General features: G+C 34.2%; 1 protein-coding gene across 9 annotated transcripts in view; it reads right to left on the bottom strand.

Annotated features, from left to right (window-relative positions):
* The window catches only part of NAALADL2 (N-acetylated alpha-linked acidic dipeptidase like 2), a 1,176,025-nt gene that overhangs the window by 508,753 nt on the left and 649,648 nt on the right, over nucleotides 1-17,624 (bottom strand). For all 9 annotated transcript variants that reach the window (XM_031451310.2, XM_031451333.2, XM_031451340.2 and 6 more), the window contains one exon: nucleotides 13,966-14,239. In XM_031451310.2, coding sequence (XP_031307170.1) covers nucleotides 13,966-14,239 — 274 coding nt within the window. The remainder of the gene's footprint in view (nucleotides 1-13,965; nucleotides 14,240-17,624) is intronic.

The following is a 17,624-nucleotide window of genomic DNA, read 5'->3' as shown; positions in this document are numbered from 1 at the left end:
TGTACACAGAGGTGTTGATAAGGAGTTAGTGTTGGCAAAAGTGAAAGAATGGAGATGAAGAATCCAGACGTCTAACTTCCCACCCGTCTCAGGGCTAATACACTTCAAACAGTTTTACACAAAGAGCCTCCAAAGAAGACTCATTTGAAGAAAGAATTCTGTTTTTAGAAGAATATGTGAATACCAACAAGAGATCAGCAAATCCAATTATTTGAGGAAAGATATTTCCTTAGCCATGACATCCATCTATGTCTGTAAGAACTTTACTAATGCACTAAAGCCCATTTCAAATATTACCTATTTGATGAATCTTATCTCCCTGTTACCCAGTTACATGTGACCTTCTCTAATTTGAATCCCAGAATGATCTATTTCTATCCTTCTTAAGGTCCTTACTGGACCCATCTCTCTATACATATATTTGTCTGTCAGTTTCTATTTCAATTACAGGGTAATTTCTTCAATAAAGGGCCCATCATATACCCATTCTCACCTATATGTCCAGCATACACTGTTGGCTTGTCTGTCTCAAATTGAAATGATTCCAGTTTATACAACGTCTCTCTTAAAATTAGGCTGTACTGTGGAAAGTATTTGACAAGAAAACCTAACTGTTAAAATTATTTCTGTCAGAATAGCTTTTCATCATATTTTTGCTCCTATTAAAATGTGAGTAAATCAGTGTCATATTAATTTGACTTTTGAGTTTGCTGATACCATTATCATATAAATATGGATCTATGAGTTTAAAGCCTGATTAAATAAATGATTACATAATATTAATAACCACATAGTAAAAATGAGAAAATTCATATTTTCCACTTCAACTTTCTAAGCTATTTACTAATTGTGATTCACTGATAGCTTCTTAAAACAGGGCTATTACTCAATGGGTTATATTAATGAACATACTTTTCATATTTAGGAGAAGTTGGGGGAAAATCATACTGGTCTCAGTGGGTATAGACCATACTATGACTTTTTGTTTGTGTACATACCAGAAAGATATGGCAGTTACAAGAGTAATAATCCTGTAAAAGACACTTACGTTATTGGAAGATAGCAACAGCTTGCATCAACAATAGCAGTTTCAATTAAAGAGCTCTTCAACTCATCTTCCATAAACAGCACATGTCAATGATCTTAACACGTAAGAAGGCTTTTTTTCACAAAGACAGTTCACAATACAGGCATCATTATGTCAATTTATTTTGGCTTATGCACTATCAGGCTATGCATTAAAAGTCAATAATTACAGAAGTCTCAATGTTCTGACAGTTTGACAGGTGATAATAAAAATTACTTATTGCCTTCAAAGAATGCTTCTGAACCAGATCCTTTCTGAAAATTTTTCCTATTTACCTTCAAGCAAACTGAAAATCACACTTGTAAGAAAGCACATTGAATTTTCCTGAGACACAAATCAACAAACCAAGATATGATAAAACGTCAAGTCATTTCTTTCCAATCATCCTTGTTGCTACAACAACCCTCTTCTTAAGGCATGGATTTTGTCACACTAGAAAACTGTCCACTTAGCCAGTTGGGGTACTAATTTTAATTTATGTCCAAATACCAAGGATTAAGCCACATCTGAGTAGTCTTTGGGAAATGTCAAGTGAACAGGAACCTAGGTGCCTGTTGAACTAGTCACTCTATGTGCACCAGGTTGTCTGACACGTAGAGGACTTCCTGACACACAGGAAAGAGTAAATGAGAGGTGCAGAATGAAATGGAACTAGCTCTGCTTTGCTTAATTTTTCTTTATCAGAGAGAAATACAAAAAAGTCTACACATTATTTTTTATTTAAATTCCATACATTAATTTTTGAACAGAGAACTTAATACCATCAACAAATGATACCGAAAATCAAATATTTCATACATTGTTACAAAATAAAGCATTGGGATGACAACAGAGTAGTGGGCCACATAGAAACAGTTAAAATGAAGTTGGCACATGTTAAAAACAAACATTAAACAATAAAATGCAATTGTCTTCTATCTGTGGTAAAATATGTGATTAGAAGGTATTATAAACCAAATAATTAGCAATGACTAAAAATAAGCACTTTAAAAAGTGACATGCTATAATATCAGGGGTTCTATACAAAGATGGAGACCCTATCTTGAGCAGAAGCAATGGAAGAGAAAAACCACGAAAAATAAATAGAATTGTTATTTTCTGTAGTTACCTAAACAAAATGAACAGAATAATCACAGAAAGTAACTAGGTCAGAGAAATGTCTCTAGGGCCATCCACCTGTTAATGTCTGGGCTCCACATTGAGGAACAATCCAGTGCCGTGTTTTTCTTCTACCTGAGGCAGCAAAAAATTATTCATGCTTATGAAATCATGTATGCTTTGAAATTACTCAGACTTGACATTTTCAACCAAATCAATCACTCTGAATCCTCCTAGTTCTTCTCTAAGAGAGATTCTGAATGTACAGAATATTTGAAAAGCCTGCTTTGAGTAAAACAGTCATTTTCTACTCAAAAATCAGTAATGGTAAACCCAAGCAGTTCTCACACTGACAAAATGCAGGGTTATCAAAAGTACTATTCATCTAAATACAAGTTTTACTTTAGAAATTTACTATTATCTTATATAATCTAGCTTTTGAATATTCTTCAAATTCAAGTGTTTATGTTTATTAAAAACTTGTGAAATCAGAATCATCTCCCATGTTTACCATTATCATTACTTAAAAAAATTAGTATATTAGCATTGATGAAGAGTTCAGAACACAAAGATTGTTAGAATTGTATTAGTACTTCTTTTTCAAGTTCACTCAAGGGCATTCCATTATAATGAATACCATGATGTATTAAAGCATGAAAGCCAAAGCTGCTTCCTCCCTTCCCTGTGACAGACATCACTAATCAATCAACAGTTTCAAACTCCTGAAAATAGTATTCTAGCTAATGACGACTAGTTAGATGGGGTTGACATAAGTAGGCAGCTATATAAAATATTAAATATTTTAATGTTAAATTTCTACTAATAATTTAAATAGCTAATATTGAGTTATTTAAAGTATTTAAAAAATAGAACAGCACAAGAACTAATCAGTTAAAATGAACTCCCAACCAATCAGAAGGGATGCCAGCGAGGGTGCTAAACTGCTCTGTCCCAACTGAATTCAGCATTAAGCATGAGACACACCATTCATTCTGCTGTCTTTAGTGGAAAAGGTCAGATAAAGGGATGGTTTGTTAATTTTATCAGTTTTTTTTTGTTTTTGTTTTTTTACTGTAGTATACACACATGCTGAAAAAAAATTTGCTACAATAACATACAAAATGCTTAATGGCATAGTGAACTTTATCTTATTCTTTTTATTTTTTACAGTGACCACGTTTTGATAGCAGAAATAACAAAGATAAGCCAGGGTAGTCACTTGTCTTGGCATACGGTAATTATTTTTTAACAAATTTGCAAAATGTCTTCATAACCTAACACATAATGCACATCCATTAAAAGGAGAGAAAATTAAGTTAAAAACTATGTAACATAGAAATGTAACCAAAGTGAAGCAAAGTTCTGTCAAGATTACATTTCCATATTTTAAGTCAATAGTCTCCGAAGTCAATAGACAAAACAATGTAAATTTGGGGTATGAATGCATACTAGATTAAGAAAACAGACTGTTTGGAGGAAAAAAATCTTTAAGTTTTCCCAAATTTAAGAAATAATCCCTTAGAGAATATTTAGATACTCATTTGTATTATTTGGCCAACATTCAAAAAATAACATAGTAAGTGAGAGTATGTTTTTTAGCCATCTTTATTAAAATATATCCTTTAAAAAGAGAATATAAAAATATACACAGAGAGTAAGAGAAAAACCAGGAGAAAACAGAATTATCAAAGTCCAAGGAAGAGAGTAATAAACAGATTTTTTTTTAATTTTCCAACAATACATGCCAGGTTATACTGTAGTTTCCAAAGGTACGGAGGGAAAAATTTTACAAAGGTTGCCTTCATACCATGCTTACTTTCTCTTGCTGAGAGGTTGACAATAAAAATTAAAGACATTAACAGTTCTGAAGACTTTTCGTTATGATACGCCCTAAGGATAATAAAGAAGTAACATCATAGAGCGTGGTGAGAAATTATTGTAATAAGGAAGTCAGGGAAGGCATTGCTAAGGTCATATGCAAATAATCAGAAGCGTCACTCCAGTCTGGATCTTTTAGGCAGTTAAGCACAAACTCCTTGAGAGAATAAGAACCTATATCAAATAATCAAAGATGTCGAATGTGTTAAGTACTAAGACAGGATGACCAAATTGTGAAACAGGAAGTTACTGATTTTCTTATAGGGATGGGCATTAGATGGGATAAACTTTCAGGAAATTTATCAGTAAAGGAAGGAGCAACATTAAATGGTAGAGCAACATTTACGTTACACTCAACATTTAGGAGCAATATTTAGTTGGTAGATGTTTAACTGAAGGCTGTGGTAATATGTTGGTTAATTTGTCAGCTTTACCAAAAAAGGGAATCAGGAATGCTTACAGACTACAAGGAAGCTTGGCCATATTTGGGTGATAAACCTAGAAACAAAAGAAATATAAAGAAACTGGTTCTAGATTATTTTTTCTCAACGTGAGAATGAATGAATTAGTGTAAATGATTCACCCTACTCCATTTATATTTCCATGACTATCAGCAATAATTGATGAGAGTTTCAGCAACTTAATCATTTTTCCCATGTTTGACCTATTTACCCTGTTTCCCTAAAGTAAACTAAGAATAAGATACTTAAAAAAAAAAAAATCACTAACAGCAGCAGCACAGGTTAACTGCTTCAGAGAGAAGCACCCTAGAATGACTTCATCATCCCTCCTGGGGTGAGTGCAGAAGGCAACGTGGAAACAGGTTGCTGCGTTGAAAGTCCAGGCAGGGAGCTGGTAGGTAGTCCCAGTCGTTTGAGGATGAGGATGGAAGATCAGGTATTTTGCAAAATGCACCAAGAGCCAGCAGTATCCCAAGGAGGCCCACATCTCACAGATAACTTGAGGGAATTCTTGAAAAAACGTACCTCTTGACCTTCCAGTAGCTCCTCTGGAAGGTAAAGTCCATTTGACCATGAATCTTGCCCTTTCAGATGGAAACTCCCTAACCCTTACAACAGTATTATTGACTTTTGAGCAGCATCTGTGGATGGAAAGTGCTAGGGGTTGGAGAGGAATTTGAGTGCATTCTCATTCTCTACCCAAAAGCACTGTTCTTGGCTCTGTCCACCTCACCCTAATATTGTGGCCATGCTGCAACTGGCAAACCAGTCTCTTGCTGGGTGGTGGGAAGTTGTATGCTAGTAAAACTGACCTCTGGGGAAGGAAGGGAAGGAAAGTGAGGGGGAGGGAAGGGGAGACAATGGGAGGGGAGGGGAGGAAAGAAGGAAGAGGGAGGGTGGGAAAAACCCAGATGTTTTTGAATTTCAAATAACCATTTGAAAATTTCTGTGATTTAAATATCAGAATAGAATTAGGAGAGAATCACAGAATCAACTTTCACTAGCAGGAACAAGCTGGCTTGAGCCAGTCCAGCACACCACTGGGACACCTGTGCCTGGCATTTTAAAGTGATAAGACAATGCTCTACTTAAGGTTTTGCTAGGTAGTTGAAAACAAAAACAGATACACATTAGAGATGTGGCTTGAGGCTGGTGCCTAGACCTTGGCAATGTGGAAAGAGTCCAGAAGTAGATCAAGGCAAGAGGTGGGTAATGGCCAGAGAGAGGTGGGGGCAAGAGGAGGTTCACAGGAACTTCTTGTTGGAAATTGAATATAAGACCTTTGGGAGAAAGTGTGTGCCTGTGTGTGTGCGTGGGTGAGTGTGTACACGCATGCAGGTATGTACTGCGAGAAGGATTAAACTGGACAGGGCTGTTATGACATGATATAAAGAAAAAGAAAACTTAACCATTTATATTTTCTGTGGTAGTCATTTTACCATGGAGAGTGTATCAGTGGTTTTCAGTCAATCTTCTGAACATTCATACTTGGTAAATATTTCTGCCTACTGTACACATGAGGAAACTGAGTTTAGAATACTTAAGTAACTTGCCAGTGTCCATAGCAGTACGGAGCCATGGAGCTTTGTAACTGCTAAGCTGTCAGTTTCCCCTATTAGACTGTCAACTGCACATGGGCACTGTCCAAAGCTTTCTATGTATCCATTTACTTCTGTGATTGGCATATAAAAGGCACTCAGGATGTATTTGCTGCGTGTTCCTTGTTACGTTAGTGGGAGCCAGCGGGCTAAATTCTATATTAGTCAATCTTTCAGGATCAAATTAAAATATAAGGAAAAACAGATGAATAATCAAAGGGTACTTTATTTAATAAATGATACTCAACTTATTAAGGTAAGAGTATTGAAGGAGTTGCAAATTTATTCAAGAGAATTCTTCCTGTAGGCCATGAAAGTAATAAAATGGAATTCTGCTTCTTCTACAATCAGTTCTACTAGTGCACTGAAATAGTATGTAAGCCCAACTTTTGCACAGATCTCCGTAGTTCTGAAAAGACTGAATTTTAAGCATTCACTGAAATGGGGTAAATCTTATTTGTAAACGGAATACTGGCATTTTATGGAAATTAAGCTATAAATTAAATCTTTTAAGAAAGCAATAATATCACAAATTTATAAATGATATGCTTGAAATTGTATTAAAAATAAAAATTATGACCTAGAACTTTCTGTCAAATAACAATTATGGTGATTCAGAATCTTTAGAAATAACTTTAATCAAATTAGAAATCTGTGCTTTCTCACTAAAAATGCCGTATTTGTTCTCAATGAAGAGGGAGGAAAACAGGCCACTGCACTTTAGTCATTTAGGTGAATTCAGCTCCCTTTGTTTCAAAATTTTTATTTCATAAAATAAGCTTTTGTTCTTTTTTCCAGGAGAAGATATAACTTAACAGATATTTAACTATAGACAATATGTTGTGATATATCATTTCTTTCTTTGTAAATGATTGTATCTAAATTTTAAACACAGGAAAAAATATGTACCTTAAATACATGAAAACTAATTTCATGGTTATTATTCTCAAAGAAAGCAGTCAATTACGAATTTGTTTTGTGAACTCAGTCGTTGCATAGAACTCATGAAATCAGAAATAGGTCAAGTTAAGCCAAGGGATTTTATGTAGATTGTTTTTAAATGAACAACTTTCATATACTTACTTTCAAAGCCATTCATCTCCCATTTGTGCACTGTTGACCAAAAAATGGATTCCACAGGAGAAAAAGGAGACCAATAAAATGTAAAGTCATTTTCAACACTGCAAACCTGCTCCAAGCTCCCATTTCTGTGTGTAAGACAGTAGCCTCTTCTTCACACCCAGACCATAACACAGTTTTTCTACTCCTTCGGCTTTCTGATACTTTTATCTCTAAAAAGGAGCATTCAGAATCAAATGCATACAGCTCTGCCTTTTGCTGTAACACTGATAAGTTTGAGAATATTAAAAATAAAAGAGAAAGACAAAGTTGTCGTAGCCATGAGAAAATAGACATCTGACTATAAGTTATCCAAGGATTCCATGCAGCAGTTATATTTTTTCTTTTTAAGACTTCTTGACAAAATATTCAATGTAGTGTTCAAATTTCATGCGTTAAAACTATGTCGTGATATTTTACAAAGCAAAGATAAGCAATGCTCTTCAGGCCCAAACTTGACGTGGTTTGTTATTCTGCATTCAAAATAAAGTATCTCATTTATTTGAGCTTTCAGTTTAAAATGAAAAAATATGGTCAGGGAATTTATTTTATCATATTCATACATAAGGCATTTTTCTCCATGATGATTAATATTTGTCATGTTAAACAGAAGATAGGACGATTATATTCAGATAATATGGTAAAAATCTGTACTTCCAAATTTTATGATATACAGTTCTGGTATTTTCTTCATATCTCCCATTATACCTAAGTATAAATGTGTCTACTTTATATCATACTATGACAATAATAGCTAACATTTATTGAATGCTTTCTTAACTGCCAGTCACTTTACATGGTTTATATCATTTCTTCTCCAGAACAACCACCTGAGGTACTATTATTATTCTCCTTATACAAATGAGGACATTGAGGCTTAAAGAACTGAAGTTACCAACCCCTCCAGGTGTTTAACTAGTAAGGAAGGTTGATAGTCTGGGCTCTGGAAGTATGCTTTCTGAGGAATGGGGAAGTGAGTGATAAGGGTGTTGCTAACAGTGTTTCATACCCATTAAGGAGTTGCTGAAAAATGTTTCTTCATAAAACTGCATTATTTAGCTTGTCTTTCAGACACAAAATAATGCTTAACAGAAAACTCTAAAATTTATCAACTGTATTGAAATAAAGACAAATCCCCTTTTCACAAAAAAAATGGCAGACCCAATCTGACCACCTATATTAAATATGAATTGTTCCCTTTCCTTTTCTGTATCTGCAGGGGTTTCACAAAGGACAAAAGAAATTATTGCACTGGAATTACATAAAGTCATATATTCTATTTATAAAACTGACTAGACATTGGCAGCACTCTTTCTCAATGTCTTTAACATTATGATGATATTATAGTTGATATTTACCTTTCAATAAAAATATAAATCTCTATTTGTTCCCTGAAGCTAACCTCACTCATGCTAAATTATTTATGTATCCATTTTAATATGTATTTTGCATCTGACAGAACAACTCTCCTTAGGACCATTTTACTGACCCACCTGTCATTATGATAGGGTAAACAATGTCACCTTTCCAGTGCACAGTGAATTACAAAGAAGATGCAAAGTACACCATCCATCATGCTGGCACTAAGTAGGTTTTCAGAGTAGATCTCAGATATCACAAATGCTGTTTAGACTGTTACCAGAAAGCAAAAATTGGAAGTATATACAAAACGGCCCTATGATGGATAGGACAGCTCTTCAAAGAAAAGGGACACGCCTCTTCCACAAATGACCCTGTCAAAAGCAGAAGCAGTGGGGAGCTTTGCTGGCAGGCAGACTAGAATAATTTAAGAACTTGTTAATGGCTCTGCCTGGGAGAAATTCATGCAGACACAATGTACTCAAAATCAAAAAGTAGGTAGGCCTGAATCATCAGCAGCAACCTCTCAAGTTTGATTTGAATTAGGAAATAGTCTGAAGAGACAGAATAACCACAAATGTCCTCTTAATTAGAATATATGAGTTTCAGTAATAAATCTGTCTAAAACATGTATATAAAATATATGCAATATTCTATGTGCGTATAGTCACCTAGAAATTGCTTTGCTTTTGAAAATAAGACTAATATAGTAAAGATTTTAAAAAATCAGTAAGTTATTATATCCTTTGTTGACATAAATATTTAAATTAGTATGTACTGAGTGTAATATATCTGAATTATTAATATAATTCTAAAAATACTTATTGCCAGTGTCTTCATCTAATTTGCATGGTTAATTTCTTAAATTATGTTCTTCAAATACAAGGTGTTTGCTTTATCCATGATTGCATTGTAGTTCTTTTCACACTACTCCCTTTTATCTAGGCCTAATATTTCAAACATGGAGCACACTTCTATATCTATAGCTGACTTTATTTCTCCCTTTTAACAGCTATTTTATTTTAAATCTTTTTCAACACTTCTTTATTAAAAATGGTAGTGTTTTATTGAAGTATAGTTGATTTATAATATATTAGCTTCAGGTATATAACACAGTGATTTAATACTTTTTATAGATTATACTCCATTTAAAGTTATTATAAAATACTGGCTATATTCCCTGTGCTGTACAATAGATCCCTGAGGCTTATTTATTTTATACATAGTAATTTGTACCTCCGAATCCCCTGTCTTGGCCTTCTCCCCCATCCTCTCCTCACTGGTGATTGCTAGTTGTTTTCTGTATTTGTAAGTCTATTTCTATTTTGTTATATTCATTCATTTGTTGTATTTTTTAGATTCCACCTATAAGTGATATATCAGAATATTTTTCTTCTCAGTCTGATTTATTTCACTAGGCAGAATACCCTCTAGGTCTATCCATGATGTTGCAAATGGCAAACTTACATTCTTTTTTATGGCTGAATAATATTCTTGTGTGTGTGTGTGTGTGTGTGTGTGTGTATGAGAGAGAGAGAGAGAGAGAGAGAGAAATAATGCTACTATGAACACTGGGGTGAGTGTACCTTTTTGAATTATGTACCCAGGAGTGGAAATGTGAGATCATATGGTTCTATTTTTGGTTTTTTGAGGAACCTCCACACTGTTTTCCATAGTGGCTGCACAAATTTACAATCCCACCAAGAGTGTACTAGGGTTCCATGACTTATGACTTCACCAACATTTAAGTACTTCCATGATTCTGTAGTACAGCTTGTTTTTGTTTTGTATGAAACAAATACAGTTTAAACACTTATAACTGATAAGATAAATGTAAAAAACCCTCAGAGATATGGTTACATAGGAATATAAACAATCCAGGGGGCCAGGGGATTATTAAAGACTTCTATCCTGAGGAAACAGAGTCACAAGTTACAGTTCCATGTCTTTTCCATATCACGTCAAGCAATAATGAATGTCTGTCAGAGAAAATTGAAAAGCAAATAGATGGGGATGATTCCAAGGACCCACTCAAGCTTCTGGGGCTTTGTTGTTGCCCTGTATTTTGGACATGATTTTGTTTATGGAAGGAGATAACTGTGCTATACTTGAATTAACTGGGATAAAGAAGAACCTGGAAATGTGTGGGGCTTATGCAGGGTTGGAAACGTAAGAGAAAATATGGGGGGTGATTTTAGACTCTTGCCTTGAGACCAAAGCTTTCTGAACCAAAGACAGAATGCTAGCAGTGCCCCTTTATTTCTGTTAATACACAGATGCATTTCCATTATTGCCTATTAGACATAGTGTATACTAACCAAATCAACTCACACGAGTCCTTTGCTAGAAATACTGCAGACATTTAATATTATGTTAAGTTTTAATTAATGAAAAGGCTTTTCAAGGTGGTGCTGCTTATATGAAGTTCTTCTGCTAAAAGTCAGAGAATGTTTCAACTCTGAACAAAATCAATGTCAAAGCATCAGTTAACTGCCCCTCCTATGCCAGCCCCTCAAAATTAAAAAAAATTAGGAACAACCATGTATTTCTGTAATGTAACTTTCAATAATTTCAATTACATTAATCAGCATTAATAGTAAGTTAGATTCTTAAAAAAAATCTATGCCAATAATTAACAAATATTTCATTCATACAAAATAAGGAAATCTACAGTTTTATAAAACACTGAATGTGACTTAAAGAAATGGAAAGATATCCCATGTTCTTGGATTGGAATAATTAATATTGTTAAAATGGCCATACTACCTCAAGCAATCTACAGATTTAATGTGATCTCTATCAAATTGCCAAGACATTTTTCACAGAACTAGAACAAATAATTCTAAAATTTATATGGAATCACAAAAGATCCAGAATTGCCAAAGCAACAATGAAGAAAAAGAATGAAGCTGGAAGAATAACCCTCCTAGACTTCAGACAATACTACAGAGCTACAGTAATCAAAACAGTATGGTATTGGTACAAAAACAGACATATGGGTCAATGGAACAGAACAGAGAGCCCAGAAATGAACCCACAGACTTTTGGTCAATTAATATTTGACAAAGGAGTCAATAACATACAATGGAGTAAAGACAGTCTTTTCAGCAAATGGTATTGGGATAACTGGCCAGCTGCATGTAAATCAATGAAGTTAGAATACTCCCTCACGCCATACACAGAGATAAATTTAAAACAGCTTAAAGACTTAAACAAGACAAGACACTGTAAATCTCTTAGAAGAAAACATTTGGCAAAAAATTATTTGATATAAATCTTAGCAATGTTCTCCTAGGGCAATCTACCCAGGTAATAGAAATAAAAGTAAAAATAAACAAATGGGCCCTAATTAAACTTATAAGCTTTTGCACAGAAAAGGGAACCATAAGCAAAATGAAAAAACCTATAGAATGGAAGAAAATATTTGCAAAAGATGAAACTGACAAGGGCTTAATTTCCAGAATGTGTAAACAGCTCATATAGCTTAATAAAGAAAAAACAAACAACCCAATCCAAAAATGGGCAGAAGACCTAAACAAGCAATTCTCCAATGAAGACATACAAATGGCCAATAGGCACATGAAAAAATGCTCAATAATCGTTAATTATCAGAGAAATGCAAATCAAAACTATAATGAGGTCTCACCTCACACCAGTCAGAATGAGCATCATTCAAAAATCCACAAATGATAAATGCTCAGAAGGGTGTGGAGAAAAGGGAACACTGTTGGTGGGAAATGTAGTTTGGTGCAGCCGCTATGGAAAACAGTATGGAGATTCCTCAAAAGACTAAAAAGAGACTTACCATTTGATCTAGCAATCCCACTCCTAGGCATAGATCCAGAGGGGACTTTAATTCAAAAAGACACCTGAATCCCAATGTTCAAAGCAGCACTATTTATAATAGCCAAGACAGGGAAGCAACTTAAATGTTCATCAATAGACCACTGGATAAAGAAGATGTGGTATATTTATACAATGGAATACTACTCAGCCATAAAAAAGAATAAAATAATGCCATTTGCAGGAACATGGATGGATCTGGTGGTTGTCATTCTAAGTGAAATAAGCCAGAAAGAGAAAGAAAAATACCATATGATATCACTTATATATGGAATCTAAAAAAAAAAAAAAAAAGACAAACTTATTTACAAAACAGAAACATACTGATGGACATAGAAAACAAACTTACGGTTACTGGGAGGTGGAAGGTAAGGGAGGGAAGGGATAAATTGGGAGTTTGAGATTTGCAGATACTAATATATATATAAACTAGATAAATAATAAATTCATACTGTATAGCACAGGGAACTATATTCAATATTTTGTATTAACTTATGGTGAAAAACAATATGAAAATGAATATATATATATATGTTGATGTAAGGCTGAGATACTGTGTTGCACACCAGAAACTGACACAACACTGTAAACTGACTATACTTCAATAAATATATATATATATTGTGTATATATATATATATATATATATATATATATATACACACACACATATATATATACAAAAAATGATACTTTTAAATGGAGGTGGAAAAATTTGCCTATATAAAGGAAGCTAGTAACCAATTAAAAACTATGTATCTAAATGCTATATTGTCCTTATCATGGGCTAAGCTCTATCCTCCAAAATTTACATATATTAAGTAATTTAATTCTTGCAACAAGCTTATAAAATTGGAACTATTATTATCCCCACTACAGAGATGAGAAAACTCAACCCTAGATGCTTACTTCACAGTGGATAATTGGGGAGCTGAGATTTGAAACTAATCCATGCAGCTCTAGAAGCCAGACACTTAACCACAATGCCAAAAACTCAGCACACCAAAACCCAGCAAACCCCAAAAGAGTAAAGCAGTAACTCACAACTGGTCCCTCGTTTGTATATTTTCCATTAAGAAAACAGAAACACTGCATTTCAGATCTTAAATGTGTGGATAATCACATCAATTCTCCACTTCCTTTCCTGTGAGCATACAGTCTCAAACACAACTGCCTCCACTTCTGTTCTTTCTGTCCATATCGATCTATTAAAATGTGCCTCTTCAGAACCAAAGAATGAAATGAACTTGCACTACATGGACAAGGCAAAACGTCAATGACTCAGTCACACATTCAACACTTAGGAATTAAATTTTTCTAGTGTGTTTTCACTTTTAAAATATGACAAGAAAAGGGTCAGGCAATTCAAATCTTCCTTCCCCTTCCCTGGCAGCTCCACACTGAGAACACTGAACGGCTACTTTTGTATGTCGCATTCTTGCCAGTTAGTTCAATTTAGATGAAAGCTGTTGTTTCCTAATTCCATTTCACTGTAAATGACAGAGACAAATGGTCATATTACCTCGAGAGTTCCTTTGGCAGAATAGGCAGCATATGAGTAGAGCGGATCTTGGCTGCTGTGTTTCCTGGCTTCTTGGCTGCAAGGCTGGCCATTAGGATGAAAGCATTGGCCACTGCTTCTCAGAGTCACAGAGCTGGGAGAAGGGCCTGGCAGATTAAGCAGCACAGAGTAATTTACAAACTGTACATCTTCTAGGCCCAAAGAAGTCCACTGAGTCTTAATCTTCTTTGAAATTTCCATGTCATCTTCACTTTTATATAGTTGTACCAAATTTCTGAAAGAAATTTAAAAAGTATGCTCTAAAAAATGGGAAAATCTTTATTCTTTTGAGTTATGATTGTTCAGTATATGAATTATTATTAATAGATGTCGGATATGAAAGATGAATGAGACAGGACATTACATAAGAAACTCAGAGTTTGGTAGAGGTGATGAGCTTGTAAGGAAATTATATAAAATCAAAGCAGAATGAATTAAATTCTTAAATTAAGAACTAATAAAGCACTGTGGGACTACAGAGCAGAGAGCAATTGATGCCAACCAGTTCTTTCATTGGTTCTGGTCCTTCTATTGACATCAACATAATCCGTTTAAAACCCAGCTCCAAAACTAGGAGTCATGCTGACTGAGACAAGATTACATATACGGCGATGTGATTAATTCATAGCCACTGCTATTTAAAATGATTCAGAGAGATTTCTTTTCTCCTCTAGCCAGTTAACGGATGGGCGTAAGTCCACCAGTGAGTGGGCAAGACTTTTATTCTGCCGTTTCTTTTATTAGTCTCAGGTTCAAAATGTTTTATGATGTAAGCAACACAACAAAACATTAAATGTTTCAAAATGTGTATGTTATACAACACGACCTCAAAAGATAAATAAAATACTTCTGTAGGGGCTCTAGTGAAGAATTAGTAATTTGTTCCAATGCTGAAAAATTTCTAAATATTATCCAGTGCTAAGCTAACATTACTGAGTAAAGGATCTGTGTATTCTCTATTTCACTTTCAATTTAAACAATATGTCCTTTTTGTATTACAACTTCTTTTTTTAATGCTATGAAAAACTGAATAAAGAATGTATAACATATAAAAATTATGAAGAATAATGGAAGAATGACCCAGCCTAGTAAGCATAACACCTCCAATACTATTGAAAGCCCCTAGATACTCTATTCCATCACTCACTCTGGCCCCAGGATAATCACCAATCTGGTTTTTTGGGGGGGGTGGGGGGGCGGTTCTTCTTGTCTTTTTTATAGATTTAATATATATGCATGTATAAGTCCTTAATAATTCATTCCTTAGGCTTTATGGATTTTTACCTTTATACAATTGGTATCTTATATACGTATTCTTTTTTTTTTTTTTTACATATACTGATATACGACATTATGTAAGTTTAAAGCACATAACATCATGATTTGATACTTATATATTGCAAATGATTACCATCATAGCATTAGCTAATTCCTTCATCACATAACTATCATTATTTTCTGTGGTGAAAATATTAACAATCTACTCTCTTAGCAACTTACGATATGATGATTATAGTAAATATTTGTATTCTTTTGTGATTTCTTTACTCAGGATTATATTTCTGAGATTCCTCTAGGTTTATTTATCAATTTCCTAAGATAAGTATTTTTAAATTATTTTGTTTTTTATGATTGCAAACAATGATGCATTGATCATTCTTATCCATGTTTCCTAGAAGACATATGTCAGAATTTCTCTAGGGAAGGAATTACTGCTCCATAGGGTATGTGCTTGTGTAACTTTAATCATAAATGCCAAAATGCTTCTTTAAAAGGTTCTGATTATACTCCTGCCAGCTCTGCATGAATTATTCCTCCATTCCTCACCAATAGCTGGTGCTGTTCAGTATTTTATTTTACTATATATTCTTACCAAGGGTAGTGGGTATTAAATTGTGTACCATTATTTGTTTAACTCACAAATACTGTCACTGGGTTGCAAGGTATGCTGAATAGTTTTCCAAAGTTTTCTGTACTACCGGCATTATTTAAAAGGTCCTATTTTCAGAGTACCTAATTTTTGCAGTCCAAAAAAGGTAAAATTGTGGGGGAAGAGTATATCTCAAGTGGTAGAGTGCATGTTCAGCAACCAAGAGGTCAGGGGTTCAAACTCCAGTACCTCCTCCAAGAAGAGATCAATGAAGAAACCTAATTACCTACCCTTCAAAAAACAAACAAACAAGCCAAAATGGGTACAACTGTGTCCCACTGTGGGTTTAATTTGCATTTCCATGATGACTAATAAAGAGCTTTTCATGTATTATTTAGCCCTCCATGTTCCCTTTCCATGCAGTGACTGACTGTGTCCATTCACCACATTCATGGAAGTCTTTATATAGTCTGGATAATTTTTCTTTTAGCTCATATATATTCTACTTATCTTCTCCAGTTTTTGGCTTCTCTTTCATTTTCAATGTCATGTTTTAGGGTGATTAAAAGTTTATAATCTTAATGCCCATGGTTTTCAATATAATGGTTTGCATTTTTCTGATGTGCTTACAAAATCCTTCTGAAATGTGAAGTAATGAAGTTATTCTCATAACAGTTCTAAAGAATTCAGTTTTTCACATTTCAGTGTCTACCCAGAATGGGGGTGTGTGGGTGTGTGTGTGTGTGAGGTAGGAATGCATGGAATATTACTTTTTTTCTTTTTCTGAATCACCCTAGTTCCCTTTGTCACATTCTTCATTCATGTGCAATGACAGTTGTCATATATAAATTTCTATATGTGTGTGGGTCTGACTGGGCTCCTTAATCAATTCCATTAGACTTTTGATCCATATCCACAATGATACTCTATTTTCATTACTATTACCACAGAATATGCCTTAATATTCAGAATGGCAAGCCCTCCTATTTGTTCTTCCTCAAGAACATCTTCATTATTTTTTTCACCTCTGTATTCACTTTCTCGATCTGTTCTTTCAGAGAACTTGAATATAATAATTTTTGAAAAATAGGTATTAAACTACAAATTGTCTGTACTTGACGTTCTTATTATGGGAGAACTATGAACTGCCGAGTCAATGTCTTTAATGCTGTAAGAATTTTTATTAGTTCTTCTTTGAATAACAGCTCTTTCCCTGCTTTCTGTGTCACTTGCTATTAATCCTTAAAGTTCTAGCTTTGCGGTTTCACCACTTGCCACAGTACTTTATTCCAAGTTTTGTTTCCCTTGCTGATTTCTCTCTGTCCTGTCTGCTCGGAATACCAGTGCTTTAATGGAGATGTGTGATACTGTATGCATCCTCTATGTGTTTTTCATAATATCTACTTAAAAATACCAAAAACAGAAGTGCACCAAATTGAGCACCTAACTCCTTACATAGGTAAAACGTGATTTCTCTGTAAGTTCTGACTGCTATTCCCACATCTAAGAGGGAAAAAAATCTGGATAAGCAGCTAAGAATTATGACTCAAGTTCCTGCTTCTCCTATGGACTTACATTGTAGGTATTTGTTCAAAATTTATTTATATATCATTTTAGACATTATCTCTACCTGATAGAGATCATCTTATTAAATCTTGTATAATAAGGTGGTTGACTGGATGGAAGGGGACATGTACTATAGTAGTCTGAAGAATAAAACTATTTCAACAAAAATGCATCCTAAAAGATA

Source organism: Camelus dromedarius, chromosome 2 (assembly GCF_036321535.1).
Source record: "Camelus dromedarius isolate mCamDro1 chromosome 2, mCamDro1.pat, whole genome shotgun sequence".
NCBI classification, from domain to species: Eukaryota; Metazoa; Chordata; class Mammalia; order Artiodactyla; family Camelidae; genus Camelus; species Camelus dromedarius.
Note: the sequence above shows the minus strand (reverse complement) of the source record. Positions and strands in the feature narration are given on the sequence as shown.